The sequence below is a fragment of the Mustela erminea genome, chromosome 19 (genome assembly GCF_009829155.1).
Source record: "Mustela erminea isolate mMusErm1 chromosome 19, mMusErm1.Pri, whole genome shotgun sequence".
Lineage (NCBI taxonomy): Eukaryota > Metazoa > Chordata > Mammalia > Carnivora > Mustelidae > Mustela > Mustela erminea.
The window spans coordinates 56612018-56639560 of NC_045632.1; the positions used below are offsets into that span (position 1 = coordinate 56612018).

Below are 27543 nucleotides of genomic sequence, written 5' to 3' on the forward strand. Positions count from 1 at the left end.
CTATAAAAAGAATGAGGTTTAGGGCGCCTGGGGGGCTCAGCTGATGAAGCGTCTGCCTCAGCTCGGGTCATGATCCCAGGATCCTGGGATCCAGCCCGTGTCCGGCTCCCTGCTCAGCGGGGGGTCTCCCTGTCCCTCCACCATACTCCTCCTCGAATAAACAAACAAAATCTCAAAAAAGGAGCTCTTGCCATCAGCAGAAACACGGACCCAGCAAGTATAACGCGAAGTGAAATAAGAGAAAGATGCCGACGGTTCTGCTCGTACATGCACCTCAGAAACAGCAAATGAACAAGGAAAAACACAGACAAACCCAAACAGACTCTTACCTATAGAGAACACACTGACGGTTACCAGAGGGGAGGCGGTGGGCGACCTGGGGAACAGGTGATGGGCACAAAGGCACATACAGCAGCTGTGGAACCACTGTGTCGCACACCGGAACCCGACACCACGCCGCACCTTCACTGCACTTAATGAACACTGAGAAATACGTAGGATTGCTGAATTATATTGTCCGCCTGCAACTAGGAACACTAAATGATACTTGAATAAAAAATAATTCTTTCAGGGATGCCCGGGTGGCTCAGTGGGTTAAGCCTTCGGCTCAGGTCATGATCTCAGGGTCCTGGAATCGAGCCCCACATCAGGCTCTCTGCTCCAGGGGGAGCCTGCTTCCTCCTCTCTCTCTGCCTGCCTCTCTGCCTACTTGTGATCTCTGCTTTCTCTCTACTTGTGATCTCTCTCTCTCTGTCGAATAAATAAAACCTTAAAAAAATTGCTTCAAAATGCAGGGGGAAAAAAAAGATTAATTTCACCCAAAATAAAACATTTTGCCCAGAAAAGTCATTATTTAAGAGAATGAAAAACAAGCAGGCTGAACAAATATTTTCAAATCTCACACTCAAAAGACTTTGATCTGGACTATTTTTAAAAACTTAATATCTGGGCGCCTGGGTGGCTCAGTGGGTTAAGCCTCTGCCTTCGGCTCAGGTCATGATCTCAGGGTCCTGGGATCGAGCCCCGCATCGGGCTCTCTGCTCAGCGGGGAGCCTGCTTCCCTTCCTCTCTCTCTGCCTGCCTCTCTGCCTCCTTGTGATCTCTGCCTGTCAAATAAATAAATAAAATCTTTAAAAAACAACTTAAAACCTAACACGGATCAAACAACAGGAAGAGGGCGGAAGTCGGCACGGCCGGGCGATCGCACAGGAAGTGACGTTCCGCCTTAGCCCGCAAGGGGGCGCGCCGCACACCTGGCGAAGCGGCCGGGCCGGGGCGGGGACCCCGGCAGGCGCGGAGGAGCCGCGAGCCCCCCGCCCCCGCCCCAACCCCGTGCGGCCGGAGGGCAGGTGCGCGCCGGCCCCGCTCGGCAGAGCCGGCGGACCCCGCGTCTGTCAGGTTCAACCCGCGCTTACTCGGTGACCAGCATCGCCCTCGCAGGGACGCACCCCGCGGGCACAGAAGCCCGCACAGGAGCGCTCGGGCCGCATCTCATTAGACCCCAGCCCGGCGCGCGGGGAGCGCTGGAGGCCTCGGCAGCCCCCCTCCAGCGGCGAGAGGCTCCGGCGCGGGCACGTGGCATCCCGGGGGTCTCCCGGCTGCCGCACCGAGTGACAGACCAGTCTTACCGGTCACGTGCCGCGTGGCCCCACTGACCTCCCGTCGTCTGGGTGACACCGACGGTGATTCGGGATTCGGGGCGTGCCTGCAAGCGGGGCAGCAGAACGAGTTTTGGGGGCGGTGGAACAGGGCCCAGCAGTGGTAGCGGCGGTTACGGGGCTCTATACCGGTGTCACCGGTGGTGCCGGAGGTCCCCAAGGCCCCCCAGGCCTGGTGATTCTCTGGAAGGACTGACGGAGCGGAGGCCGGGGGCGCTGCTCCTGGACCACGCCCAGCTCCGACCCTCGGGCGGCTCGGATCTGCGCCCTTCCCCGGCCGAGCCTCACCAACAGTACGTCGGGCTTCACGAGTTCCGTCTTTCCAGCGAACTGTCCAACCCGACGCTAACGCTGGGAACCCTCTGAACGGTCGGTGGGGGTCGGAAGACCTGGGCAGCTTTGCCATCTGGAGGACTTGCCCTTAGCCTTGACCTTGCCTAAAAGCAGGTGCTATGGGACAACCTGCGGCATCCGAGCAAGGCGGGCTGCTGAGCCCAGACGGCTGTACCAACGCCAGTGGCCCGGTTTGGGGACCTGCTGGGAACGGGGAAGACTTTGTCATTAGGGGAAGCTGGGGGAGGGGTCCACGGGAACTCCCAGGACTCGTTCCGAAAAATTGAGCTAAGGTCACCAGGCAAACACACACACGGGGGCGACAATGTCAGACAAGATGAAAATCGAGGCCAAAAGCATCAGGCGAGACCAGGAAGGGGATTTAACGAGATGCAGTCGCCACTGAAACTCGAGCGGGGCCGGGCACGCGCCACACGCCACACAGTGCCCAGTCATGGAGGCCACAGGAGAGGGGAGGCCTCGGGAAGTGTCCAGGAGGTCCAGGCGGAGGCCAACCAGCAGCGCATAAGGCCACGGCAAACACCCGGATCTCTGAATCACCCGTCAGCAAAGTGAAAACTGACACCACCGTCTGTACGAGAATTCTCCAGCGCATGGAAGTTTAAAACTCTGGGGTCTAGGGTCGCCTGGGTGGCTCAGTGGGTTAAAGCCTCTGCCTTTGGCTCAGGTCACGATCTCAGGGTCCTGGGATCGAGCCCGGCATCGGACTCTCTGCTCAGCAGGGAGCCTGCGTCCCCCTCCGCCTCTGCCTGCCTCTCTGCCTACTTGTGATCTGTCAAGTAAATAAATAAAATTTAAAAAAAAAAAAAAAAGGAAAAGACAGTACAGTCGATGCTGAGAAGTCTAGCTGACGCTTCCTTCACAAGATGTGGAGAGTGTTCAGGGTGAAAAAATAAATAAATAAAAATGAAAAGACTAAAACTCTGGGGTCTAAGTGGAAGTCGGAGTAAGAACTAGAACCACACACACAGGCCTCTCGGGGCCGACGCGGTGCCGCTGCAGAAGGCCGAGCTCACGGAACAAAGTAACCCTTCTACTTACCTGCTTTCACTCTATTGAGTAACTTGACGACCAACTCGAATTTGAAAAACAAGCTGGAGGAGATGCCGTGAACGTGAAATTAACTTAAGCAAAACTGGTACAACCTCACGTAGGGAAAGTGACAGCAATTAAAGACCCACAACTTACAGAAGACTGCGCGTACTCCGGTCAATCCCACGCACAGTAATTTGAAGACTTATATAAAGTGAAAGACCTACCGGGACATTTAAAAATCAGGGGCGCCTGGGCGGCTCAGTGGGTTAAGCATCTGCCTTCGGCTCAGGTCATGATCTCGGGGTCCGGGATCGAGCCCGGAGTTGGGCTCCCTGCTCAGCGGGGAACCTGCTTCTCCCTCTCCCACTCCCCCTCCCACCACCCCCACTCCCGCATTCTAATAAATAAATAAAATCTTTTTTAAAAATTTAAAAATTGTCGGAATGAACCCCAGCAGAGGTTTAAAACCCACCCAGCTGATAAGAGACCTGGACGAGGTTCTGAAGACCTCACCCCTCCTGCCCACCAAACCAAAAAGTTCCTGACGAATCTGAGCCAGACCTCAAAGGACTTCCTTTTGCTTTTTTTCTAGAACCTGCAGAAAAGCCAAGTTCTAAATTCTTTTTGTAAGGCCGGCACAATTTAAATTTAATTTTAAAATCAGAACCAAACAAAACTACAGACCAACCCCTTTGTACACACGGCTACAAAAGTACGGAGCACCGACCCACGGAATTCGCACGTTCGAAGCGTGTCAGTTAACATACGGACGCAGCTCAGTGCCTGACGCACTACTCCTTGGTACCCTTCATTAAAAAACTCTGAATCAGACCATCGTGGGTGGTAAAAAAGAAAATGAAAACTTTTCATAAAATTCAACATCTAGATAAGGGCGCCTGGGCGGCTCAGTGAGTTAAAGCCGCTGCCTTCGGCTCAGGTCATGACCTCAGGGTCCTGGGATCGAGGCCCGCGAGGGACTCTCTGCTCAGCAGCGGGCCTGCTTCCCGCCCCCGCCTCCACTGCTGCCTGCCTCTCTGCCTCCTTGTGATCTCTGTCAAATAAATAAGAAAAATCTTAAAAATAATAATAATAATTCAACATCTGGATAAAACTCTTAACATAAATACAAATAAAGGAATCCTTCCTTTACACAAAAATCTATCTGCAAAGCCAGCATCTGCTTCACGGTAAGAGACCAGACGCATTTGCATTAAAGTCAGGATGGGGAAGGGGCATCCTCGCTACTGAAATTCTGAAGGTATTTGCTGGTTCGGTCAACCCAGAGAAAGAAAAGATCTAGAAATTCCAAGAGCAGGGAAACTACCCTCATTTGCAGGCCCACACAATCATAGTAAGCGGGCTCACGGTGGGCTCACTGACGGGCTCACTGATTGTGTGCGGGCCAGGAAGGCTGGAGGGAAAAAGAAGGAATCACGGGAGCCAAAACCAGCCTGGGGAGTCATTAGAAATGTCCACTCTCCGCTCCCGCCCCCGCCCTATCGAGTCAGAAACTCAGCTGGGGTCGGAGGGATCCCTACCGCCTTGCCCTTTAGCACGCCTTCTAGAACATTCTGATGCAGACCCCAGGTTGAAAACCCCCAGACCAAAAAGTCCAGCAAAGTAGCTGGGAACAAAACTAGGCAGAGAAATTTTTAAACGTTCCTATGTTCAGTCGATCATCAGGGGTAAAAGTCCACGGGCAAAGCCAGCACCAACAATGAAATCTAGACGGCAAACGTAGATGTTCCGTCCTTGGGGCAGGAGGAAGCCACTTGTGCCAGGTGTCAGCTCCGCCTGCACTGATCCCCAGGTAGCGCCATCCCCGAAACGCAGCCTGTTTAGAGCAGTTAGCCAAGGTCAGAGAAAGCAAACAGGCCGGCACAGGAAGGAAATTTCCAAAACAGAGAAGTCCGCGGGGAACAGCTCTTCTCATCATCAAACTCCCGTTCTTACCGCCTGAAGCAGAGACCGGAGTTCGTAGAGAAGCGCAGGAAAGAGGACGTGGTCCTCCTCGCCCTCCCCTTGCTCCCTTCTCCTACTTTGTGGGGGGGGCGGGGGCGGAGAGAGAATCCCCAGCAGAGTCCACGCCCAGTGAGGAGCCTGACACGGGGCTTGATCTCACGACCCTGAGATCATGACCTGAGTCCGAATCAAGAGGCAGAGGCTTATTTAACCCACTGAGCCACCCAGGTGCCCCGAGAGAGCAGTACTTTAAGTCAGTGGGAAAGAAACATACCATTAAATATAGAAGATACTAGAATCCATTTGGGGGCAGGACAGAGGAACATTTAAATCACGTCTTGAATGGATCAAAAATTTAGAAGGAGAGAAGAGCAGAGAAGCAGAAGGAAACAGGATTTTGGTTGTTTAAATCCCAGAGTGGGGGAAAAAAGCTTTCTAAGCAAACTGCAAATCTCAAGCCTTACGAGGAAACGCTGGTCAACGGGACAGACGCGTCATTCGCACATACAAAAATAAAGCCAAACAAACTGGAAAAAATACTCGGCGAACAAATGCTTCCTTCGAACAGGCGCTCTTGCAAATCGGTCCGAAGAAAACCCGCGTCCCACAGAACCTGGTGGAGGGCAGGCCCCAGGCAGTGTTTGACAGCCGAAGCCACACGGTCACTCAGAAAACGCCAGGCCCACGAAGACCGTCCTAACACGGAGTCAGGACCCACGGCCTACAGGCACGGAGGGGCGTCAGGACATAAACTGAACTCGAGAGCTTTGCTCGTCGGTCAGCATCTAAATTAAGAAGCATCATTTGATTCAACAATTCAACTCCTAAGAGTTCATTTGTCCCGACAAAAATCCCATCGAGACACACTCCGGGAGAGGTGCGACAGCCACGACCGGCTGCAGAGCCACGGTCCCGGCCACGGAAGCCATGTTGACACCACGGACCCCCATCCTCTTACCTCTTCCTTCCAGCACCTTCTGGGGCCCTGATTGATCTTCACTTACAGAGAAACTTGTCCCGAATCCTTATTTCTGTTGCGTGGAAGAACCCTGTAAGCCGGTAAAACCAGCTCTGTGTGTGTCCCAGGCCTGGGGTTTCCCAGGTCCGGTGGTCCTAGCTGCGGCGACCCCTCAACAGGTTTGTATGCGGAGATCCTTCCAGTGAGACAAGCCCACTGGCAGGGCCGCACCCCGCAGCGGGCCGAGCGCCTGGGCTGGGACCCTGCCTTGCCCTGTGTGCGCGTGCCCCCCTGGTGAACGGGTCCCTGCTTGTCACCTGCCCTCTGACAAGAGACCCAAGACACAGGGCGTCCACCAACAAAATCCAAGCCTGACAGCCAGACGACGGGGCGCGAGGTACAAACACCAACAGACGTGTTACTAGTGAGGTATTCAGTTGCTTTTTTAATCAAAAGAAATTCCAGAACAATGGAAGGAGCAGGACCGACCGAACTCTTTGGTTTTATGGTCAGGATATCCGAGGAGCCTCCCCTCCCCGGTTTCTACCCCACCGGCTGGGGAGACCCCACAATGTACCTGAGCAGCTTACGAAAAACTGACCTTTCAGGAGGAAAATCGATCACGACTATGTCCAGGTCAGGCCGCCCCTCTGCGTAGTCTGGACACACATTTTTCTTTTAGAAGCTCATTTGCAAGGCCTTCTGCTCAGTCGGGGGGCACTGCTAAGGGCAAAGTTTGGGGAGCCCCCTGGGAGAAAAGGCCACACCTGCTAGATGCGAACAGCTTCGTTTACTGTGGCTTCCCAGCAGGAAGGTTCTAGAATGAAAGGCCCCATATCCGTCCCATCTCCAGAAAGTTCAAGTTGACAGCGAAAGACCCAAGAACTAGGTGTAGGTCTCAGAGCCGAGCCCACGGCTCCATCCGGGAAGGAGAGACCTCTCGAAGCGGGCTTCGATTCCCCGGCCCGGCCTCAGACCCTCACCCAGGGTCTCGGTGGCTCGCCGGGATCACTCAAGTCCGTTTCAAGTGAGTCCCTGCTGTCAGAGGACCCGTCACGCCTTTGGGGGCCACCAGGCTGGACAGTGACACTGAGGCAGTGGTCAGGAACCCAGGCCAGTAGGGTCAAGTTACTCACCACTAATTCATGCCAGAGGACCTCTCAGAGCTTCCGAAATCCCATTTAAGTTAGCAGTGGAACTGCCTGGAACCTGGAACCCGTGTAGACTGTGGCACAGACTCATTTAAAAGCAGCTGTGAGGGTGCGGGGGAAAGGGGACCTTATTACAAGCACCTGTGGGGACATCTGCTTTCTCGCTGTTGGTGCTTTTTGGTAAATACAAATTTCCGGTCATAGGAAGCTGCTCCCAAAAGGCACTGAGACTCACAGCCCAACGTGCCCGCCGTCTACCAGCCGGAAGGGAACATCGATGCATGTTTTCAACTTCAGTGGCCTGAGCCGGGGGGCCGGGGGGCCAGGTGACCCCGGCAGGCGGAGCCCTGCCCTGCACGGCCGGAACATGCGAGCCCAGCAGACGCGAACTCGGGCGGAGGTCTCAAGCGTCCGTGTCTCCGGATTTCAAGGACAAGAAACAGCCTGTAAGTCTTAAGCTGCCAACGGACACCCAGGGTTCCTGCGAAGTGTACCCACCAATCCACATGCGGCACCAAAGGAATTTTACTGGGTTCCGATTCAGCGCATCCCAGACCAGCAGGACATGGCCAGCGCGGCCCTGTGTTGAACGCGTGCCATGGGGAGGGCCCCGCAGGCTGCCCTCTGTCCAGGCGCCAGCACCCAGGCAGGCCCGAGCTCGGGGAAACCTCCTCATTCGGCCTCTGGGATGTCTCGGAGCCCTTCGCTGTGGCGGCTCCGCCCGGTGATCTCCAGCAAGGCCTGGGCCTCGGGGTCCACGTCCAGGATGCTCTTGTTGCTCTTGGCCTTGAGAGGAAAGGAAGGGATGTGAGAGTCTCCCTGAGAGCCGGCACAGAGCCCGGACGTCCTGCTGACTCTGAGCTCACGGCAGCACCGTCAACATCCTGAAAACACCGAGGGGCTCTGGCGCGCTGACCCCGGGACGCCATCGCTGGGAGCTCACGGGGCGCAGAGGGCCCGGGGATGGCTCACTGCAGAACCACAGGACGAGAAGGAAGCCTGGACCTCCCTCACCTTGTAGACACGCCACACGCCCCCCAGCTTCTAGCCTTGGGCAGGGCCCCGCCTCCAGGAGGTTCACTCTATGAAACCCCAGGGACCGCGACGGGACTCCCGGCCCTGCTGCGCGTCCACGAGCATCTCTGTGTCCAGCAGCAGCCGTTGGGACCGAGTTTAGGATAAACGACCTCCAGATGGAGCAGTGAAGGGGCAGCCTGGAGAGAGCTGCACAGTGGCCCCGCTCACCTGCTGCGACCCTGAGGCGTCCCCCACGGCCCACACCTCCATCTTCTCAAAGCTGAAGTTTTCCTGGGCCGACAGCTGAGGGCTGTTGTAGGTGGTGCACTTGGGCTTGGCCTTGCTGTGTCCTTTCCCGAAATCCACATCGACCCACAGCCCGAAGTAGTTGTGCTGTCCTCCCATGCCCTGTTGGGGGGGGGGACGGGGGTGGAGCACAGCTGCCTCAGTGGAAGCCGCCAGACTTCACGGGCTGCTTCTCCCTCGGACTGACTTCTGGCGATTCCCGAGGACCTACTGGGTGCTGTTCCAGAGGACACCCAACTGTCCTTTCTGGGAGGTGTTTGGGGTCCTCAGGGGGCCCCCCCAGGAACCTCATGGTGAGCCCAGGAAAGAGCAGAGCACGGGGGCCCTTTCCGCCCAGACAGGCCGGACCACCCTTCTCTGGCCCCCACTCTGCAAGCACAGAGCTGGGCTTTCCCAAAAGGTGCTTTGGGTTGCGCAGCACAGGACAGGAATCGGCTGTGGTGCTGGCAGGAGGCCCATTTCCCAGCCAAACCAAGCAGGCACTCGGGAACTGCTTTGGGCTAGAGAGTGTGGGGCGCCCATCCCGGCTCCGCCCCCGGCCCACGCCCTCATTCTCTTCCTCCCAGGGCTGAGTCTCCGGGAGGTTTGCTCACCCCGATGGGAGCCCCAGTTTTATGAGTCACCCCGGGACTGCTCCCGATGGCTTCCAGGAGCGCAGATCTGGGCGTGCCCCTCTCCAGCTCACCTCCAGCCACGAAGGCCGCGGCCCAACCAGGTGACCCCAGGGAAACTGTCCGAACCCACCCTTTGCACGCAAGTCACAGACACGCCCAGCAGGGCCCGACCTCACGGGCGAGAACTGTCCCAGCGGTCACTCGCCGCGGCACTGAGGCCCGGGCAGAATGGAGTGACCGTGGGCCACACCCGCAAGCGCAGGCCCGCCGCTCCCCTGGCTTGGGGGAAAGCGTTGGCCCGGGCGTGTCGGGACTGGAGCCCTGAAGGAGGCATCGCGGAGGTGGGACAGCCCGGGCTCCCTGAGTCCGTACCAGTCCGTTCGGGATCGTCTGCTGCCCGTGATTCAGGTACATGTAGTGGTCGTTGTAACCCGTGGACGTGTACATGGCCATGCGGGGCGAGATGGAGAACAGGAAGCACGTGTCATCCCCTGGAAGGGACCAGAGTGGGGACAAGCTCGCATCAACGATCCCACGCAGCGCTGTGTCGCACAATTCTGGGGAACCGGGGCCCGGGGAAAGCCAGCCCCTTGCTGCCGAGCCCAAAGCCACGGGTCTTCCAACCGCAGAAACGGTGACCAGCGAGGAAGGGACGGCCCGGCTGCTCCATCACCTCAAGGTCAGGACGGCTCCCAGGACAGGGGACCGCATCTGTGACGCGAGGCTGCCCTCTGCTGGACGCCCGCCCTCGGGCCCCAGGACAGCGCGGACTCAAGTCTGAACACCTGCCAACTGTGTTTTCCCACTGTCCCTCCGGGGAGCTCCTGCTGCTGGAGAACACGAAGACCAGCAGAGCCGACCCGGAGTTAATCCCAGAGGAGCTGGAGACGCGGGCGAGAGCCTCCCACCGCGCAGACAGCGGCCCGTTGTTCCCCAAAGCCTTGAACGGGGCTCAAGGAGGATGCCCCGTTCACCCCCCCCGACCCCGTGACGAGGAAGGCGAGGTGCAGAAGTGCGTGGACGAGGCAGGGCTGAGACAGTGGCCCCCGGAAAGGTCCCTGGGCTGGCGTCTGGGAGCATGGATTTGGGGAGGGTCCCCCACTCCCAGAAATGTTAAAGGGGGCGCCCGTGCAAACAGTGTGCTTGGCATAGAACACCTGCTTTCCTCCCGGGACTCTGGGGTTTGGGGACTCTAGTGACTGGCCCCTCAGGAAAACGCGGGGTACCGAGCCCCTCACGGCCCTTGCTGGTGGACAATACTGTTGGGGAATCCCGTGGGACCCCCAGGAGAGGGCTCCGGAAGCCGGCGCCTGTCCCTCTGCCCACCTCATTCCACGCCCTCTCGCTCTAATTAATCACAGCCATGAGGGTGACCATACCCTGAAGCCCACAGGTCCTCCCAGGGAATCCCTGACATGTGGGTGGTCTTGGGATCCCTGACACAGTGGGGAAGAGCCAGTAGCAACCAGTGGATAAAGATATGGAATAGTCCACAACCTCAGAGAAAACTAAATCCTGCAAACAACAGGATCTCGGGGATCCTGAGATCCACCCCACCCCCCGCCCCGCAACAACGACCTCCCTCATGTCAACTCTGCACCAGGACACGGCCTCCCGGCCTGCAGCGCCTTGCCTTGTGAGGGAAGGTGTGCAGAGTGCACAGCACGACAGAGGACACACAGGGCACCCATGACCCTCCCACTCTGGGAAGGCTTCCTGGAGGAAGGGACCTCGGGCTGAGTCCCAACAAGGAGCTGGTCATGCAAACAGATCAGGCGGACAGCTAGAGCATATGTGCTCAGTCTGAGAATGAGCCGGAGCCCAGCCTGCAGGATGTCTGGGGAGATGGAGCAGCAGGGCACACGCGCCGTCATGAGGCTCAGATACAACACGTGCCCCTACAGGCAGCATTCAGGGCTCCCAAGAGAAGACATCACGTCGGACGTGCTGGGACATGGCAAATGGACTGGAGGCAAGATGGAAACCAGGGGCCAGTCAGGAGAAGATCAACACTGGCAGGACCGACCTAAGAGAAGGTGGGGGGTGGACACAGGACCCTCCCATCCAGACTCCTGGTCCCTGTCCCCAAGGAGCGAGTGGCATGGGTCTCTCACATCTAGGGACCTGGACAGGGAGGGTATTAACGGGCTCCTGGGTGTGAGGGCGGGACTGCATCAGGTCTCAGAGCCTCTGGGCAAGTCCCCCAATACGCCACTGGGGAGACCCACTGGGGACACGGGCAGCCAAGGCCACAAGTCAAGGCACACGCAGGGACATCGGACCTGGGAAGGCAGGTGCACCTCGGAGTCTGAGAACAGCCCGTGACCAGGAAGGTAAATGATCCTTGAAAAGTGTTGATCAGGGCACATTTTTTTAAGGAAGGGGAAGAATTTACTCCAGAGACTTCCCCCAGTGCACTGAAAGCCACGCGAGGGGAGCTCGAATTGCCAACAAAAATCCCAAGACTGGAAAACCAGGGCAGAGGAGAAAGGCAGACCCCGCGGAAGAGATGCACCGGTGGGGAACGGGCTGTCCAGGGCTAGGGGAGGGCCCGGGACAAGAGCCAGCCACCGGACAGGACGAGCAGAAGGGACCCCAGCCCTGCCTCCCCCGGAGCCTGCACCCACGGGGTTTAATAACGGTGTTGCCTCCTCCCCTGAGACCCAGGGTGGGGATACCTGTCCTGTGTCCCTTGCTCTGCTGCCACAATCCCTAGAGCACATAAAGCAGCATCTCCTACTCCTGCCCTCCCCATCGGGTCCAGAGAACCCCGTGGAGGAGCCGAAGAAAAGGCTCCGGACACTCACGCCCTCGGGTGGCTCAGGCGTCCCCAGGCAGCAGCCACGAGACCGAATGCTCCAGGAGCACCGAGCTGCCGCGGGCACCGGGGGAGACCCCGTCTCACCTTGAAACTGAGGCTTGACCTCCCAGGAGCAGGAGGCGAAGCCGCCGAACACCTGGCCGTCGTGGTCCTCCAGCAGCAGCACGCAGGGGCCCCGGTGGGTGATGCGGCCGCACAGCTGGGCGAAGCTGTGTCCGTGCAGCTCGGACGAGAAGAGCAGCCGCCAGCGTTGCTGCTGCTCGCGGCGCAGGTGGGAGCTGAGGTAGATGACCGACGGGACGTCCAGGATGCTCTCGAACACCCTCTCCTGGTCAACATGACGCTCGGGGACGAGGGCGGCCAGGTCGAGGGGGGAGCGCAGGAGGAAGCCTCTGTGGATGACCACGCTCAGAAACGTGGCCACGAGGGGGGCCCTGAACACCCAGGCCTCGATCATGGCTCGGTCACACTCACGGTCCAGCTGCTGAGGCCCCGGAAGTTTCTCGCCACCTAGGGGAGGGGCAGACCCAAGCCGTGTGGCCACCGCATCCCCGGATATCCACTCCCCACACCCGGGCAGCCCAACGTGGGAGCCACGCGTGGCTTCTGAGCACCTGACACGTGGCTGGTCCGAACAGAGTCACACTAAGTATAAAACGCACACCCGGTTCCGAAGATCCCGTGTGAAAAAACAACTCAAGATCTGTCACTTTTTATATTGATCACCGATGCTCAAGCATCCTTCGGACGTCCTAGAACTAACTCCCCTTGTTCCTTTTTACTCTTTCCACGTGGCTACTAGAATATTTAACCTTTCACACATGGCTTGCCTCGGTGCCTGCACTGATCTCAGCCCATCTTTTCTTCCCGTTGCGAGTCACACGAGAGGCTCAGGAGAGAGCCAGGCCTCACGCCTACACCTGGTCCTGAAGCCCCCAGCAGGTGTACCCAAGAGAGCCAGGCCAAAAGCCATTCTTCGACGGGCTTCCACCCAACACAGCTGTTTTGAAAGGCCCTAGAACCGTGACCCTCTCCAGGCAAGTCAGGGCGGGGGCTGGTAACTGACGAGATACCCCCACTGCCAATTTATCTGGGAAGGATGGGTGTCATTAACTAGGAATTACGCTTGACCCCCCAGTCTTGTTTTCTATCGCTTACCCTCTGAGAAGGGAGGGAATACGGTGGGGATTCCAGAAGGCCGACCACTGATATTTTACATGTAGTACCTTATTCTCCTGTCAAAGTTCCAAATTCATCACTTGATTTTGAAACAGGACCATTTTCAAACCGCCTTTTCAAGTCCAGCTTTATAATAAAATAATGTTTTTATAAAAATAAGTCTACTCTGCAGAGATTCACCACATCACAGAGATTCACTGCTTTTTTAAATCCCAAGGAAATTCCAATGCATACGGTTTCTCACTCAATGAGAGTAGATACGCATTATCCTCAAGTGCACATGGAACTCCGGAACAGATCGTACAGGAGTGCATGAAGCATGCTTCAGTAAATTTTAAAGGACTAAAATCATACAAGGCATGTTCTTCAACCACAATGGAAAGAAATTATAAATCAACAAAAGAAGCCGATTTGGGAAATTCACAAACACAGAGAGAAGTCGAATAACACACATTTAAGTCACCAACAGACCAAAGGAGGAATCACAAGTTAGAAAATGCTGAGAGGGTTGAACACATACACACAACACACCAAAACCTACGGGACACAGCTAAAGCAGTACTTAGAGGGAAATGTATAGCTGTAAATGCCTATACTGAAAAAGAGAGATCTCCAGCCAATAATCTAACCTTCGACCTCAGAAAACTAGAGAAAGGAGACCAGACTAAACATGAAGCAACCAAAGAGAAAGACAAGAATATAGTGAGACAGCAAAAACCAACTATATCAAAAGTTGGAGGGGCGCCTGGGTGGCTCATGGGTTAAGCCTCTGCCTTCTGCTCAGGTCATGGTCTCAGGGTCCTGGGATCAAATCCTGCATCAGGCTCTCTGCTCAGCGGGGAGCCTGCTTCCCCCTCTGTCTCTGCCTGCCTCTCTGCCTACATGTGATCTCTGTCAAATAAATAAATAAAATCTTTTAAAAAAAAAAGCTGGTTCTGTGAAAACATCCACCAAAAACTGATAGACCTTCAACTAGACTGATCAAGAAAATAAATAACTGGGGCGCCTAGGTGGCTCAGTCAGTTGAGTGTCTGTCTTCAGCTTGAGTCATGATCCCAGGGTCCTGGGATCAGGTCCCACATCAGGCTCCCTGCTCAGCAAGAAGCCTGCTTCTTCCTCTGCCTGCTGCTCCCCCTGCTTATGCCTTCTTTCTCTCTGATAAATAAATAGTTAAAAAAAAAAAGAAAGCAAGCTTTAAAAAAGAAAGAAAGAAAGAAAAAGCCTAAGTCTAAGCCTTCTGACTAATATCAGAAATCAGAGTGGGACATCACTACTGATCCTGCAGAATAACCATTATGAAGAATACTAGGAACCGTTATATTAATTTCTGCATGTTTGTGACTTTCCCAAATGCCTCTTATTACTGATTGGTAATTCTTATCCACTGTGGTCAAAGAATCACACTTTGTATGACTTCAGTCCTTTTATATTTATCACAAAGTATGTTTCATGGCCAACCAGTAAGATAATCTGGAACAAACTTGGACAACTCACATTTATGCGTTTCAAAACTTCCCTACAAGGCCACAGTGACCGAGGCCGTGTGGCACCAGTCTCCGCGTCAAGGTCTCCACGGGTGGGTGTGCATGGTACTTGCCTTGAGCGTCCATCTCGGAGAAGAGCTGGGCAGCCAACGCCTGCACCCTGGCGGGGGGGCCTGGGCCTCTCCTCTGGGTCCAGCCTCTCAGCTCCTGCCTGTAGCTGAGCACGTGCACCACAGAGCCAACCAGATCCTCTGTGAACTGCAAGACCACGGTTTTACCATTTGTCACGTTTCCGCCGTGACCCACAGCCTACATCCTAGCAACACAGGAAGGGCGCTTGACCTCTTCAATGCCGACTACAATGGGCCACAACGTGGGAAGAGATTATGTCGCCAGGTAGGTGTTCCAGTTCTATTTCACCAAGGCCTCTGTCCGGAAGTCCTGACCTCACCAGTGATGTGGTCTAGAGTCCCCGAGGGGGACATCTCCATGTGCCTCCACCAGCTGCACCACCGTCCCAAGTCCCCACCTGAGGAACACCCAAGGCTGCTTGGCATGGCTGCTAATGGCCTCATGACCTACCTTCTGGACTTCTCTTGCTTTCACAGGACCTTCTGTGGCAGAAATCATTTTCAGGATTACGAGACTCTTCTCCTCGGAGTTTCCCTTCAATAGGCGGGACATGGACACCGTGAACTGCCCCTGGGAGACGTTGTCGCTGGGCCCCTTGGCCTTCCCCGTCAGGTCGACCCTCCGCATGCCATCATGGAATCTGGTGACCATCTCCGGGGGAAGAGCTTCCCCAACATGGTTCTGTTGGTAACAAGTGGGAGAAAAGGCTGGATGGGGTCAAGCTACATGTGGTAGGATCACAGGAAAAGGACCAGGCACCAAGAGTGACCACTGCCGCTTCCAGATGCTTCCACCAGCACTCAACCTTCCTAAAGCCCATGTGTATCCTCTCTCCCCCACCCAACAGAATCACATCACCCCAAAATGCACATGCCTGATGTGTCCTGGCTTGTGGTTCACCTTGGCCATCAGACTCCTCCAGAGTCTGTTCCCATCCTGTCCTCCGAACTTTCCAGTCCCCCCAAGACTGGTCACATCCTTCCTGCCCCTGACCACCACCTTCCCTTCATTCTGCTTCCACGTTCATTCTAGACTACAGCGGTCACATGCACGTCTGAATTTATTAACCCACGGAACGTACTTGTGTGCGTAACTGATCTGTTCTCCTCTAGATAGGGGAGCCAGCTCCTCTTACCCAAAGTCTTTGTGTTTAATATGTAGTTTTACTTAAGTTTTATTTAAATTTTAAATCTAATTCTTTTCTTAACTTATTTTACCAAGAGAGCGCAAGCGAGAAGCGAGCATGGGGGCGGGGCAGAGGGAGAATCTCAAGCAAACTCTCTGATCATGGAGCCTGACGTGGGGCTCGCTCTCACCACCCCGAGATCATGACCTGAGCAGAAAGCAAGAGTCAGACGCTCAACTGACTGAGCCACCCAGGCGCCCCCATTTTAAACTCAATCTTAAATAACATCTTGCCAGTAACATTCTGTAAACACCGTCTTCCGGCTCCACTCCGACAAGCAGTGCGATTTGCTCCAGGGATCACGGGCAGACGGAGCCAACGCCAATCCCAGGAGCCCCGAGCTTCCTCTGAGCGGGGTCTCAACACCGGGTTCTCTCCAGTGGCTCCCTGCGTCGGCCGCCTGGGACAACACGGAAATCCACAAGCTCGTAAGGCAGGCCCCAGAGCTCACACTCAGGACGAGTCCTACTTCTGCCCGTGGCCCCAGGTTCTCTCGAAAAAGCAACTTCTGCTGCTTCCCCAGAAGAAACGGTCCCCGGTCACCAGGGTCTTCTGATCACCTTTTCCCCGTGTGCTACGATACACACACGGGACCGCTGCTACCCAGCCCTGCACTCACGCCGTTAACTGGCCTGGGGTTCTGCCTGCTTCGGCTCCGTGGGTGACCCAGCAGACCGGGGTGCCTGGGTCTAGCGGAGGTCCATGTACACCCCCGAGTGCGCACACCCCCCCCCACAGAACTGTGACCCGGATAACCTCCCTGGGCAGTTTCCTTGTCTGGAACGGGAGCATGTTGGGGGACCTCCAAGGCCCCCACCGGCTCCCACCCTGCACCTTCTGGAGGAGGACGCGACTGGACTGCCTTCCCCGACACAGCCCTCCTCATCGCCCAGGAAGGTGGGCCGGCGGCTCTCGCGGCCGCTGTCTCGCTCAGGCTGGGCACTCAAACATGCTGTTAACAAAGCCCCATGGGGGGACACTTGGGCAGCTCAGTCGGTCAAGTGTCTGCCTGCGGCTCAGGTCCTGGGATTGAGGCCCACACTGGGCTCCGTGCTCAGGAGAAAGTCTGCTTCTCTCTCTCCCTCTGAGTCTCCTCCCTGTTTGTGCTGTCTCCAATAGATAAATAAAATCTTAAAAAAAAAAAAAAAAAAGCCTTACGGACAGGGTGAAAACATGGGGAAACAGGCAGTTTTCACCCCTTGGCAGGTAAACCTTCCTTGTGGAAGATTATTTTGTTAGACGTACCATAAAAATCCTAGGACAGGGCGCCTCGGTGGCTCAGTGGGTTAAGCCTCTGCCTTCAGCTCAGGTCATGGTCTCAGGGTCCTGGGATCGAGCCCCGCATCGGGCTCTCTGCTTGTGGGGAGCCTACTTCCCCATCTCTCTCTCTCTGCCTGCCTCTCTGCCTACTTGTGATCTCTGTCAAATAAATAAATAAAATCTTTAAAAAAAAAAAAAAATCCTAGGACGTGAAACATTCACAAACACATCTGAAAGCAAAGCACACTTGAGTGTGGTTACCAAAAAAAAAAAAAGAGAGAGAGAGAGAAAGTGTGGTTACCAGACCCACGAGACCCAAGAAAGCAGCCAGTTACCTGGTCTCGGAGAGAAATCAGGGGACAAAACTTTAAGAGCCAGAATGCAGCGCTGGCCCCGTGGTTGACCTCAAGTTAGAAGTGTCCCCCAAGGGGCACCCGGGTGGCTCAGTCAGGTAACCGTCTGCCTTTGCTTATGATCTCAGGGTCCTGGGACTGAGCCTGGCGTCAGGCCCCCTGCTCAGCAGGCAGTCTGCTTCTCCCTCTGCTCTTTCCCCTGCCATGCTCGCTTCCTTTCTAACAAATAAATAAAATCTTAAAAAAAAAGCTTCCCCCCAAACACCGCACTCATGAGGCAGAGCAGAGCGACCACAGATCCCGCAGCCTGCAAAGCGGAAAAGGCAGACCCGTGCCTTCTACGGAGAACGCACTTGACGTTGTTGCCAACACGGGCCAGACCACAGGGGAGAGCCGCGGCGGGCAGGGACCACAGCGTGGGGCACCTGCTGAGACCCGACCCTCGCGGCCCCACAGCTCTTGCCTTCAGCGCCTTCAGGGAGAAGGACCTGGGCGAGGTGTCTGAGCCGTGTGTCTCCGACGACAGAGCGTCAAACAGTCTGTCGATCTCCGCCTGCTCCTCGGGAAGGAACTGGGAGCAAAAATTCTGCCCCGCCTGGCTTCTGCTGTTCCCCATCCCTCTTCGTGTCTGGCACGATTCTCTGCAGAAGACAGCAAGTTAGAGGTCAAGTTAGAGAGCTCATAGAGAATACATGTTAGTAGGTATACACATCAATATAGATTTAGGTGCAAAAAAGCGGCCGAGACGCATCAGAGCTAGGGACACTGGCTGACTCAGTCGGTTAAGCGTCTGCCTTCGCCTCAGTCATGATCCCAGGGTCCTGGGATCCAGTCCTGACTCGGTCTCTCTGCTCGGCGGGGAGCCCGTTTCTCCTTCTCCCTCTGCCCCTCCCCTGCTTGCGTGTGCTGACAAATAAATAAATACAAACTTTTAAAAAGTAAAAACATAAAATAAAACTCATCAGAACTAAGTCATGGAGTGGATGTAAATCAGGCAGGAAAACCAGCCCCGACCCCCACGGTCTCCTCAAGCACACTCGTGCCTGCAACCAGTCTGGACTTACTTGGAAACATGGCTCCTACACGCATGTACCTAAAAGGTAGAAGTGTCTGTTTGTTCCTCGAACTCCTCTTATTTTCAAAACCAACTTGTGGGGCACCTGGGTGTCTCCATCAGTGTTGGACCAAGTCATGGGATCAAGTCCCGCATCAGGCTCCTTGCTCAGCAGGGCATCTGCTTCTGCCTCTCCCTCAGCTCAGGCTCTCGCTCTCAAATAAGTAAAATCTTGAAAAAACAAAACCTAACTTGAAAAAAGTCTGTAAAACTGGGTGATCACAGGTACTTGAATAAAATCACCTTGAGAATAGCACCCATGAAGCAAGCATGGGACTGGACAAGCTCCTCCCTGGGATCCTGCCTCTGGCCCCAGGAGCTGCAGGGGCTGGGGCAGGCTCTCGAAGCTTCCACGCTTCCACGTCCTCCTGTGTGCAGTGGGCATCAGCATGCCCTTCGACAGAGGTCGTGGTGACCACTGGGCTAGGCAGTCCAAGCAGAGGGCTGAGAAGGTGCCCCTGACCTTCAAAGGAGAGTCACAGAGACGAGCACCCGAAGGCCCGGGGGTCTTTTTCATCGTCACAGACCCCATTACAGAAAGGGGTTGAGCGCCATCCGGTCTGGGAGTCCCACAGAAAAGCACAGCCAGAGAGGAAAAAATCTCTTAAAAGGCCAAGTGCTGCGGCTTGTCCCTCCTACCCTAGACTTCACCTGGAAGCCGGCGTCAATGAAACTGCTGGGGAACAGCCTGCCACCAGGTGAAGGCAGGCCAGCCCAGGCCCCCCAAGGTCTGGTTGATCAGTACCCTGAGGGCAAACAGGGTACAGCCCTCATTTTTCCTCCTCCTCCTGGAGAGATTCATTTAATGTGAAACTAACCACTTTAAAATGAACAATTCACCGGCACGCGGCGCACAGTGCGGGGCAACCACTGCCTCCACCAGGTTCCAGGTATTTTTGTCACCCCCCCAAAGGACACCTCGTGCCCATGAGCCATTCCTCCCCGACCCCTCCCCAGCCCCTAGGGCCACCAATGTGCTGCGTCTGCAGGCGCCCCTGTCCCCGACATTCTGCATACACGGAATGACACGATCTGTGGTCTTGCAGGTCTGGCCTCTCTCCGGCAGCATCCGGGGTTCGGGGCTCAGCCACACCGCACAAGGGTCCACACTCGGTCCCGTAGGGTTGAGCACTGGTAGATGCAAGACCACGCTGGGTGTACCCGTTCGTCTGCTGTTGGACAGCGGGGCCAGCTCTACCTACTGGGTATCGTCAGTAGTGCTGCTGCGAAGCCCCGGCTTTCAGGTGTGGGGGTACCTACCTAGGAACCGAGTCGCTGGGTCAGATGGTGACCCAATGTTTAATTCATGAGGAACCACCAAACGGTGTTCCATTTTCCGTTCCCAGCAGCAAAGCGCGAGGGTCCCCACGTCTCCATCTCCTCCGGGATGCTTCTATTACTTCTCTATTTTTTTGATGCCAGCCGTCCTGGCAGGGGACCCATCTGTCCTGCGGAGAACGATGCAGGCAGGGACTGGGACAGGGACCTCAGAGCACTTGCGAAGGCCGCTGGAGAGCAGGGCTCACGCGGCTCAGCTCGGGGCTGTCACTCACGGGCCACCTGATCTAATGCTTCCACTCCAGTTTCCCAGCCGTGTGAGGGCCAAGAAGGAAAACTTCGAGCCCTGGGCTCAGGGGCCGGTCTGCCCGAGGCCCTCCTCTTCTCTAGAAGGAGGGGGACTGTGCCAGCTGGTGCCTGGTCCCCTCCAGGGGCGCGGCCCCACCAACTGCTTAGAAAACACCTGACTGTGCAGGACTCAAAGGGGAGAAGAGCCACCGTCATCGGGTTTGCAAACGCGCGCTGGTCTGGGAGGAGAGTAGCAGAGCGCAGAGCAAGGGAGAAGCTACTGGCATCACTGACGCAGCCGTGAACAGGAGACGCTCTAGGAACCGCGAGCCCGTGCTGTCAGCACTGAGCGTCCCGAGGTCATGCCCTGGAGGAGTCACACGAAAGAGGACACAGATGGCCGCCCGCTGAAGGCCAGCAGGGGCACGTGTGCTCAGGCCGCCTCCTGAGCCGCTGGGCAAGGCAGCGCGGGCACCTGGGGAAGAGCATGGGGGGCTGGGTGTGGGGCTGGGGCACACGAGAGGAGTTCAGCCCGGACCGGCTGTAGCTCAGGACTGGTTACGTTTGTCACTTTCCCGCAGATGCAGGAGGAAGAGAGGGGAAGCTCAGCCATCACTGGGAAGAGCCCCTCGAGTTCCTGTTTATCAGCAGGGGGCTGGGGGGTCAGCCATTCCCTCCCTGACCCAGGGAGCCTGCGGGGTGATCTGATCTTGGTCTGTACAGCGTGATCTTGCTTTTGCCTTGTTCTAGCACAGGTCGGCATGCATCACGACCACTTTAGGCAGAAGTAGTCAGAGGGACACTTCCCCACCAGGACCAGGGAAATTCAAGACTCTCTCAAAATCTGAATTCATTTATCCAAGTTGCCAAAAATCTTGTCACACGACCGTCCCTGCGCCCCTCATCTTGCTATTCGGAAGTCCTGAAAATGATCAATGTATAAAAATGCACCCTGGTGAGTCTATCTCATTCTCCGATACGGGCTTCCTGCCAAAAATCATCAACTTTTTCACTTCAGGAAAACCTTAAGGTTTGGGACCTGAGAAGGCCCAGGACATACCTAAATGGCTGGAAGGGGTGAAGGTCTTGCCACCCCCTGGGATGGGAAGGATTGAGACATCAGCACAGCTTCACATCAGAGCTGCAGTCCAACAGAGGCATGTGGTCCACTCGGAGCATCAGACTCTAGTCTCCTATCTGCCTCAGAAGGCCCTCACTGTCCACCTCTGTACACCACCACCCTACACAGCCTTTGGGTTCCAAGACTGCCAGGTGTTCCTGACTTTCCTAGAATGGACGGTCGCCTTTAGCTGAAGAAGCGCACAGGCTCTTCCTCACCACCTCTGCTTGCTCTCTTCACTGACCGCTCCAGGTTCACACCTGACTCACCTGCTCCAATCTGAAAGTCCCAAGAGACTGTGTCCTCCAACCACCTGCCTAGCACCTGAGCCCCCTGGGGCATGCAGGTGCCGTGGTGACCCCGGCCGGCCTGTCAGGTCCACCAGCCCTTTCTCCTAGTGCCTGGTGCGCTCCGAGTGCAAATTCCAGGAGGCCAGCCTAGCTCAGGGCCTGAGAGAGCCCAGGCGCTTCCCCACCGGGACTCACTCCCAACCCCCACCACACTCAGGGGCCCCTTGGCTTAGTGCCACTCGCTCGACCACCACGACCCATCCCCTACCCAGGGATGGGCTCCTGGATGCCCTCATCCCCGCATCCCATGGCCCTACCAGGCCCAAGCCATGGAGGGACTCCACATGTGCAATTCCATTGGCTAACCCAGAAGCCGCCAGGGAAAGCCAGTGTCAAGGGCAGGAGGTCCAGCCAATGCCACCTCCGGCCTCTCTTTACCGGTGACACCATCTGACCGCCTTGCCTCCCAATTCCGCCAATACGGAGAGCGTTTCCGCCCGGCTCAAAACCCAGGAATCACCCTACTAGGGGGATGCCAGCCTCTTTAAGGGGGACACCTGGAGCTAAAAGGCCACCAGCATTTAAATGCCACTCCATGTCCCAGAGGAGGGAACAGTGCACGCGGGGGCAGTGCCACTATGGGGCCAGAGGTCGGGCCTCCCCCAGCACACAGACCCTTCTGCATCTACTCCCTCCATCAGTGATTCAGTTTCCCCGGGGCCAGGCCCCGTCACAGAGAGCAGGCAGACACAGAGGGGCCTCAGGCAGGTGCCAGCCTGCAGGAATGATGTTCAGTGGGGAGAGATGGTCAAGCACAGCCGAGTCAGGGAGGAGAGAACTCAGGAATCAAGAGTCACAGATGTCCCAAGGGACACGCTGCGGCCGCTCTTCAGGCTCCTACAGGGGGCTCACCTGGGCAGCGGGGACCACATGCACAAAGGGGCTGGGGTGCAAACCCTGCCCACCGAGGCGAGGTCTGGTGCAGGGAGGGGAACCAGAGGCTACAGAGCAAGATCCCCTGATCTGCCCCTCCCAGCCCACCAGCCGCCGGCCCGCTCTGACCCGCTAAACAGGTTCCTCCTGTGTTGTCTGAAAACAGACCAGCACCAGCAGCCCTCCGGCTGAAGAAGCAGGACAGAGAGGTGCAGACCAGCAGCAGGGGGTGGGTACAGGGCAGCACCAGGAAGAGACACCACGAAATGCCTGGGAACGGGACACACTGGCAACCCAGGAGGGGGATGGGCGAGCAGCTGCCTCAGGCAGGAGCTACAGACCCGAGTGAGGGTGGAACAGCAGCCCCTGGGATGGGCGCTGCCCCCGTACCACCGGTCCCGGTGTCTGCGGGGCAAAGGCACAGCCACTGAAGCAGGTGTCCCCCACATCCCCCGACCACCCCTTGACACATCCCAGCCTCGGTCACTGGGATCCTGCCCTAAGTCTCTCCAATCAACTCTAGGGAAGAAATGGAAGGCCTTCGATGCACCCCTACATCTCCCCAAATACAACTTCCTGAACTTTCTTTCAGTCCCTGACTACGGATTTCTCCTGGGACCATCCCAGGTGCACCTCCTTAGGTAAGACAGTCCGTTCTCCTGGCAAGGTGCGCATCCAACAAGCCCAGGCCGGCGGGAGCCTTGCTCGGCTTACGTCTATCAAGTTCTTCCAGGAGGAAGGACCTCCATGCTACTGAAGACTCCTTACATCACGCTCTCCACCGGGGCTCGTTCTACCCCCCAGGGCCCACCTGGCAACAAGGCTTGCTTGTGATGCTGGCGCGGGGGGGCGGGGGGGGGTAGAAAGCAGGGGGCTGAGTATCCTGCCCGGCAGACAACAGGCCCCACAACAAACCACCTGGCCCCAAACCTTAGTAGGGCTGAAGGAGACAAACTGGTTTTCCAAGACTCAGGCCAGTGGGGCAGAGCTCCAAGGTGGGCACTGAAGGGCCAGCCTCTGGCGGAGGGGCCCTGGACGCTGCCGTTACGGTGGAGGCAAAGATGGGCAGCCCGGAGGTCAAGTTCTGACAGCGTCTGGTTTGAGGACTATGGCCACGTTACTAAGCCTGATTTTCAGTACGATGAGCAAATCGCCAACCCCGGAATGAGGTGGAAGAGATTCAATCAGGTTAACACACGGCATTTCATTCCGCTTTTTGGGGTCCAGAGATGGAGACAGATGGGCCCAGCAACAAGGGACCCCCTCAGTGCTGGGGGAGAGCCAGGACTTTTCCTGCAGAACGGAGCTGCCGTTCCGGATGGGCTCCCCAAGGGGCTCCTGTCCTCGGGGTGCTCTCCCCTTTGGCCTGCCAAGATCCCACTGTCCTGACAGCAGTCACCCGGCCCTCAGTGCCCCGTCTCTGCAGAGAGTCCAGCCACCTCATCTGGACATCGGGGCTTCAAGCCCTGTTTACATCCCAGCGCAGCAGTCCTTCTGCAGAAGGTCAGCTTGGGTGCAGAGTCCCCGCTGGCCGGAAGGTGCCAGACCGGTCCTGCCCCTGCCCCCGGCTGGCTTCCCTTCCTCCAGGAGCCCGGCTGACTCATCTGCCTGGGAGTGGCTTTTGTTTTCCTCCCCTCTGCGCCAGGACAGCCACCAGGTCCGCTCTCCCGGGACAAGGCTAGTAAAGGGTGGCCAACACACACCGCCCCCAAGGCCCCCCACAGTCCAGTATAAGCCCCACGTCCCCTTCCCCTCCCACCGATGCCGTCTATGCCGCCTCTCTCGCTGCTCCTCCCCAAAACGGGCCACAGCCCTGGGACCCTCCGATCTCGACCCCACGAAAGGCAGAAGATGCGGGGTGACTCTGGGCCCCGACTGACACACGAGGAGACCCTCCCTCCGTCGCAGCTGTTCCCCGAGGGCCCCCCCACCTCTCCCACGCTGGGGCCCGGAGGAGTGGGCAGCCGGAGGTGCAGGGTCCCGGCCCACTCCCGGCACCGTTCTCTCCCGTGTCCAGCGCCCTCTCCCCCGACCCGGGACCGGCCGCTAGCCCCGCGCCGCCGGGCCAGCGCCCCCCAAGCCTGCTCACCGAAGCCCACCGCCCGAGCACCCACCGGAACCAGCCAGTCAGGCCGCCCTCACGGTTTTTTTCCCCCGAGCAGCCCGCCCTCGTTGCCAGGCGACGGCGCTGACGGGCAGCTGTCTGCCCCAATAGCAGAAGTGGAAGCTGAGGGGGCGAGGCCTAGAAAGGAGCTGGCCAATGGCCATGCATCTCGTGGGGCCGGCCTGCGTGGACGGAGGCGGGGCCAGGGGGCCGGAAGCAGCGCCTGGGCGGGGCGGGTGCCTGCGGGAGCGGCTGGGGAGGAGCTGGAAGCGGGGCTGGAAGCGGGGCTGGAAGCGGGGCTGGAAGCGGGGAGGAAGCGAGTTCAGGGCCGGGGCCAGCGAGCAGCAGCTGGGGAGGGAGGGCGAGCCCGGGCCGGGGTCGAGAGGAGCAGCTGACAGGGAAGAGGCGGTTAACCCGCTGCGGGACGCCCCTGCGAATCCGGACCCGGGCAGCTCTCCGGTGACCCCCCACCCGGCCCTGTCCCCCCCGGTTTGGGCCTGGAGCCCCTCCCACCTGGGGAAGTGCCGCCCCCCGACCTGGAGCTCGGGCTCCTGCCCACCCCCCTAGCCTCCTCCAGGTAACCAGGGCCTCGGCCTGCTCTCTTTCTCCGACGACTCCTTCCCAGCAGGTGGCTCCGTCGGGTCAGCGTCCCACCCCGGGTTTTAGCTCGGGTTGTGATCTCAGCGTCCTGAGCCCCGCGACGGGTCCGCGCTCGACAGGCCGTCTGCTTCTCTCTCCCCCTGCTTGCCCCAGCTCGCTTGCTCTCTAAAAAAAAAAAAAAGAATAAAAACACGTGCCCACATGTGTGCAACCTTGATAAACTGACGCTCTCTGCCCCCCACCGCCGCCATTCCTCAAACCCCTGAAACCTGGCCCCAGGGGGCCTGTCCCTAAATCCAACAGGCACCTCAGCCCTTCGGTGCGGGTCACAGTGGACATCTCCTTACTACAAGTCGTCCTTTCTGGGCATCCAGGTCGCCCGTTCCTGGCTTCTCTCTTCCTCTCTCCCAGGCTCTGTCGGCTTCTGCTCTGCCAGAGTTCCTCCCGCAGCTCTCCCGGGGCCACGCGTCTCTGCCTGAGATAACAGCTTTCCTCGTGACTTCTGCTCCACCTGCCGCTAATGCTGACCCCCAAGCCTGCGCTCTGATCCCGTTTGCTCATCGGGCATCGCCATGATGAGGGAGCAGGAGGCTGGCTGAGGACAAAGCAAAAGCTGGCGCCTTGCACCCCCTCTTCACCCGCTCCCCTCCATACGTGTAGCATTCCTCAGGCACCCCTGACTGCCATAAAAAGATAGTTAACTTGCAGAGATCACAGTCCTGCAAAGCAGGAGTCTCCCTCGGTTTGCAAATGTCCTTGAGATTTACAACAAAGAAGTTACCTTATCAATAGTCCAATTTCCAAAGACACAGAACTCAGTTCCTCAAGCCCTAATGTCACCCTCCCCTCCATAAAAAACCAATGGAGGCGGAGGTAGAAGGAAAGGTAAATCAAGTTAAATTTCTTCTAAACCTAAATCTCATTAACAAGGATGCTTGATAGCAGGACTGTAACATTCCACCAGGAGACTCCCAATTGTCTTTATGTTAATGCCTCATTAGAGGGAAAGTGACCTTGACTTGATAGTAACCAGGCCTTCAATATCCTGATAGTCTTCTTTGCCCCAATAGCCCTTCTGAACACCCCTTTGTCCTCACCTACCCAACTCCTGTGTATATAACCAGCCACTCCGCACAACCCGGGGCAGCAGCTCTTCCTGCCCACGGGTCCTGTCCCCGTGCTTTAATAAACCACTATTTTGCACCAAAGATGTCTTAAGAATTCTTTCTTTAGTCGTCAGCTCCGAACCTCACCCCACCGAACCTGACTTCGGTTCTGGGACTTCATCCGCCACAAGACTGCACCTGAAATTCAGCCCAGCTGAAACCACACTCGGCCTCGGCCTCCAAAATTGCTTCCTTCCTTCGTGCGTGCCAGCCCCTCCCATGCCTCCCCTCTCTCCCAGGTTCCTTCTTACTTCCACGATAGCTCCGGCATCCACCTCTTTCCGTCCAGGTGCCCAACAGGGTGGTCTCCAGGCCAGACCGCAGTAAGAGCCTCTTTCCTGGCCTCTTGGCCTCCGCCACCCCCGACCCGCAGCTAGCATCCCAGAGCAGCTGGCTCTTGACCAGGCCCCGGTGTCAGGCACAGAGAAGGCCAGCAGACAGTTTTTACTGTTCCTCAAGTTCATAAGGAAGGTTATTTCTCAAGCACACAGTAAAAGAAAGGCTTTTGCTGGTCTAGGCACTAAGCGATACCTGTGAAGTATCATAATGATCCCTTTGAGTAATGAGGTTTTTTTTAAGATTTTATTTATTTATTTGATAGAGATTGCAAGTAGATAGAGAGGCAGGTGGGATGTGGGTGTGGGAAGCAGGCTCCCTGCTGAGCAGAGATGCGGGGCTCGATCCCAGGACCCTGGGATCATGACCAGAGCCGAAGGCAGAGGCTCAACCCACTGAGCCACCCAGGCGCCCCATGAATGTTTTTTTTTTTTTTAAGATTTTATTTACTTGACAGAAAGCACAAGCAGGGGGAGCCACAGGCAGAGGGAGAGGGAGAAGCAGGCTTCCCAAAGAGTGGGGAGACTGACTCGGGTTGGATCCCAGGATCATGACCTGAGCCTAAGGCAGGCGCCTAACAGACTGAGCCACCCAGGCACCCCGAGTGATCAACGTTTTACTCAAAAACAACTTTGAACTCCAAAATCTTAGATTAGCAACACCTTTGCTATTTGAAATTCCATCACTAAGACTAAAATTTCCTGCTACCACCTGGAGAATTTAAGCCAACTTTGCCAGAGAACAGCCTGGATTTCCAACCCAGGGACAGATCTCCAGAGTAGCTTTGTGGTTCCCACGGGAACAGGGGCAGTTCACTGTGCAGGCCTGACCTGACGCTGGGCTC

At 56.8% G+C, this 27543-nt stretch overlaps 2 protein-coding genes across 7 annotated transcripts; both read right to left on the reverse strand.

Annotated features, from left to right (window-relative positions):
• Nucleotides 1-1124: 1124 nt before the first annotated feature.
• Nucleotides 1125-2267, reverse strand: LOC116578781. The gene is made up of 2 exons (XM_032323261.1): nucleotides 1526-2267; nucleotides 1125-1480 (listed from the first exon to the last, which is right to left on the reverse strand). The coding sequence occupies exons 1-2, from the start codon at nucleotides 2062-2064 to the stop codon at nucleotides 1150-1152; spliced, it is 870 nt and encodes a 289-aa protein (XP_032179152.1). The 5' UTR covers nucleotides 2065-2267; the 3' UTR covers nucleotides 1125-1149.
• Nucleotides 2268-5413: 3146 nt separating this feature from the next.
• Nucleotides 5414-24859, reverse strand: MEAK7 (MTOR associated protein, eak-7 homolog). 6 transcript variants are annotated; one of them, XM_032323256.1, is made up of 9 exons: nucleotides 24583-24859; nucleotides 19845-20310; nucleotides 17934-18111; nucleotides 15122-15352; nucleotides 14653-14797; nucleotides 11961-12386; nucleotides 9428-9546; nucleotides 8364-8543; nucleotides 5414-7904 (listed from the first exon to the last, which is right to left on the reverse strand). In XM_032323256.1, the coding sequence occupies exons 3-9, from the start codon at nucleotides 18084-18086 to the stop codon at nucleotides 7791-7793; spliced, it is 1368 nt and encodes a 455-aa protein (XP_032179147.1). In that variant the 5' UTR covers nucleotides 18087-18111; nucleotides 19845-20310; nucleotides 24583-24859; the 3' UTR covers nucleotides 5414-7790. The 6 variants fall into 6 exon arrangements, with proteins under 6 accessions (XP_032179147.1, XP_032179148.1, XP_032179146.1 ...); XM_032323257.1 differs by lacking the exon at nucleotides 19845-20310 and having other exon boundaries at nucleotides 24608-24859; XM_032323255.1 differs by lacking the exon at nucleotides 19845-20310 and having other exon boundaries at nucleotides 24583-24856.
• Nucleotides 24860-27543: the final 2684 nt, after the last annotated feature.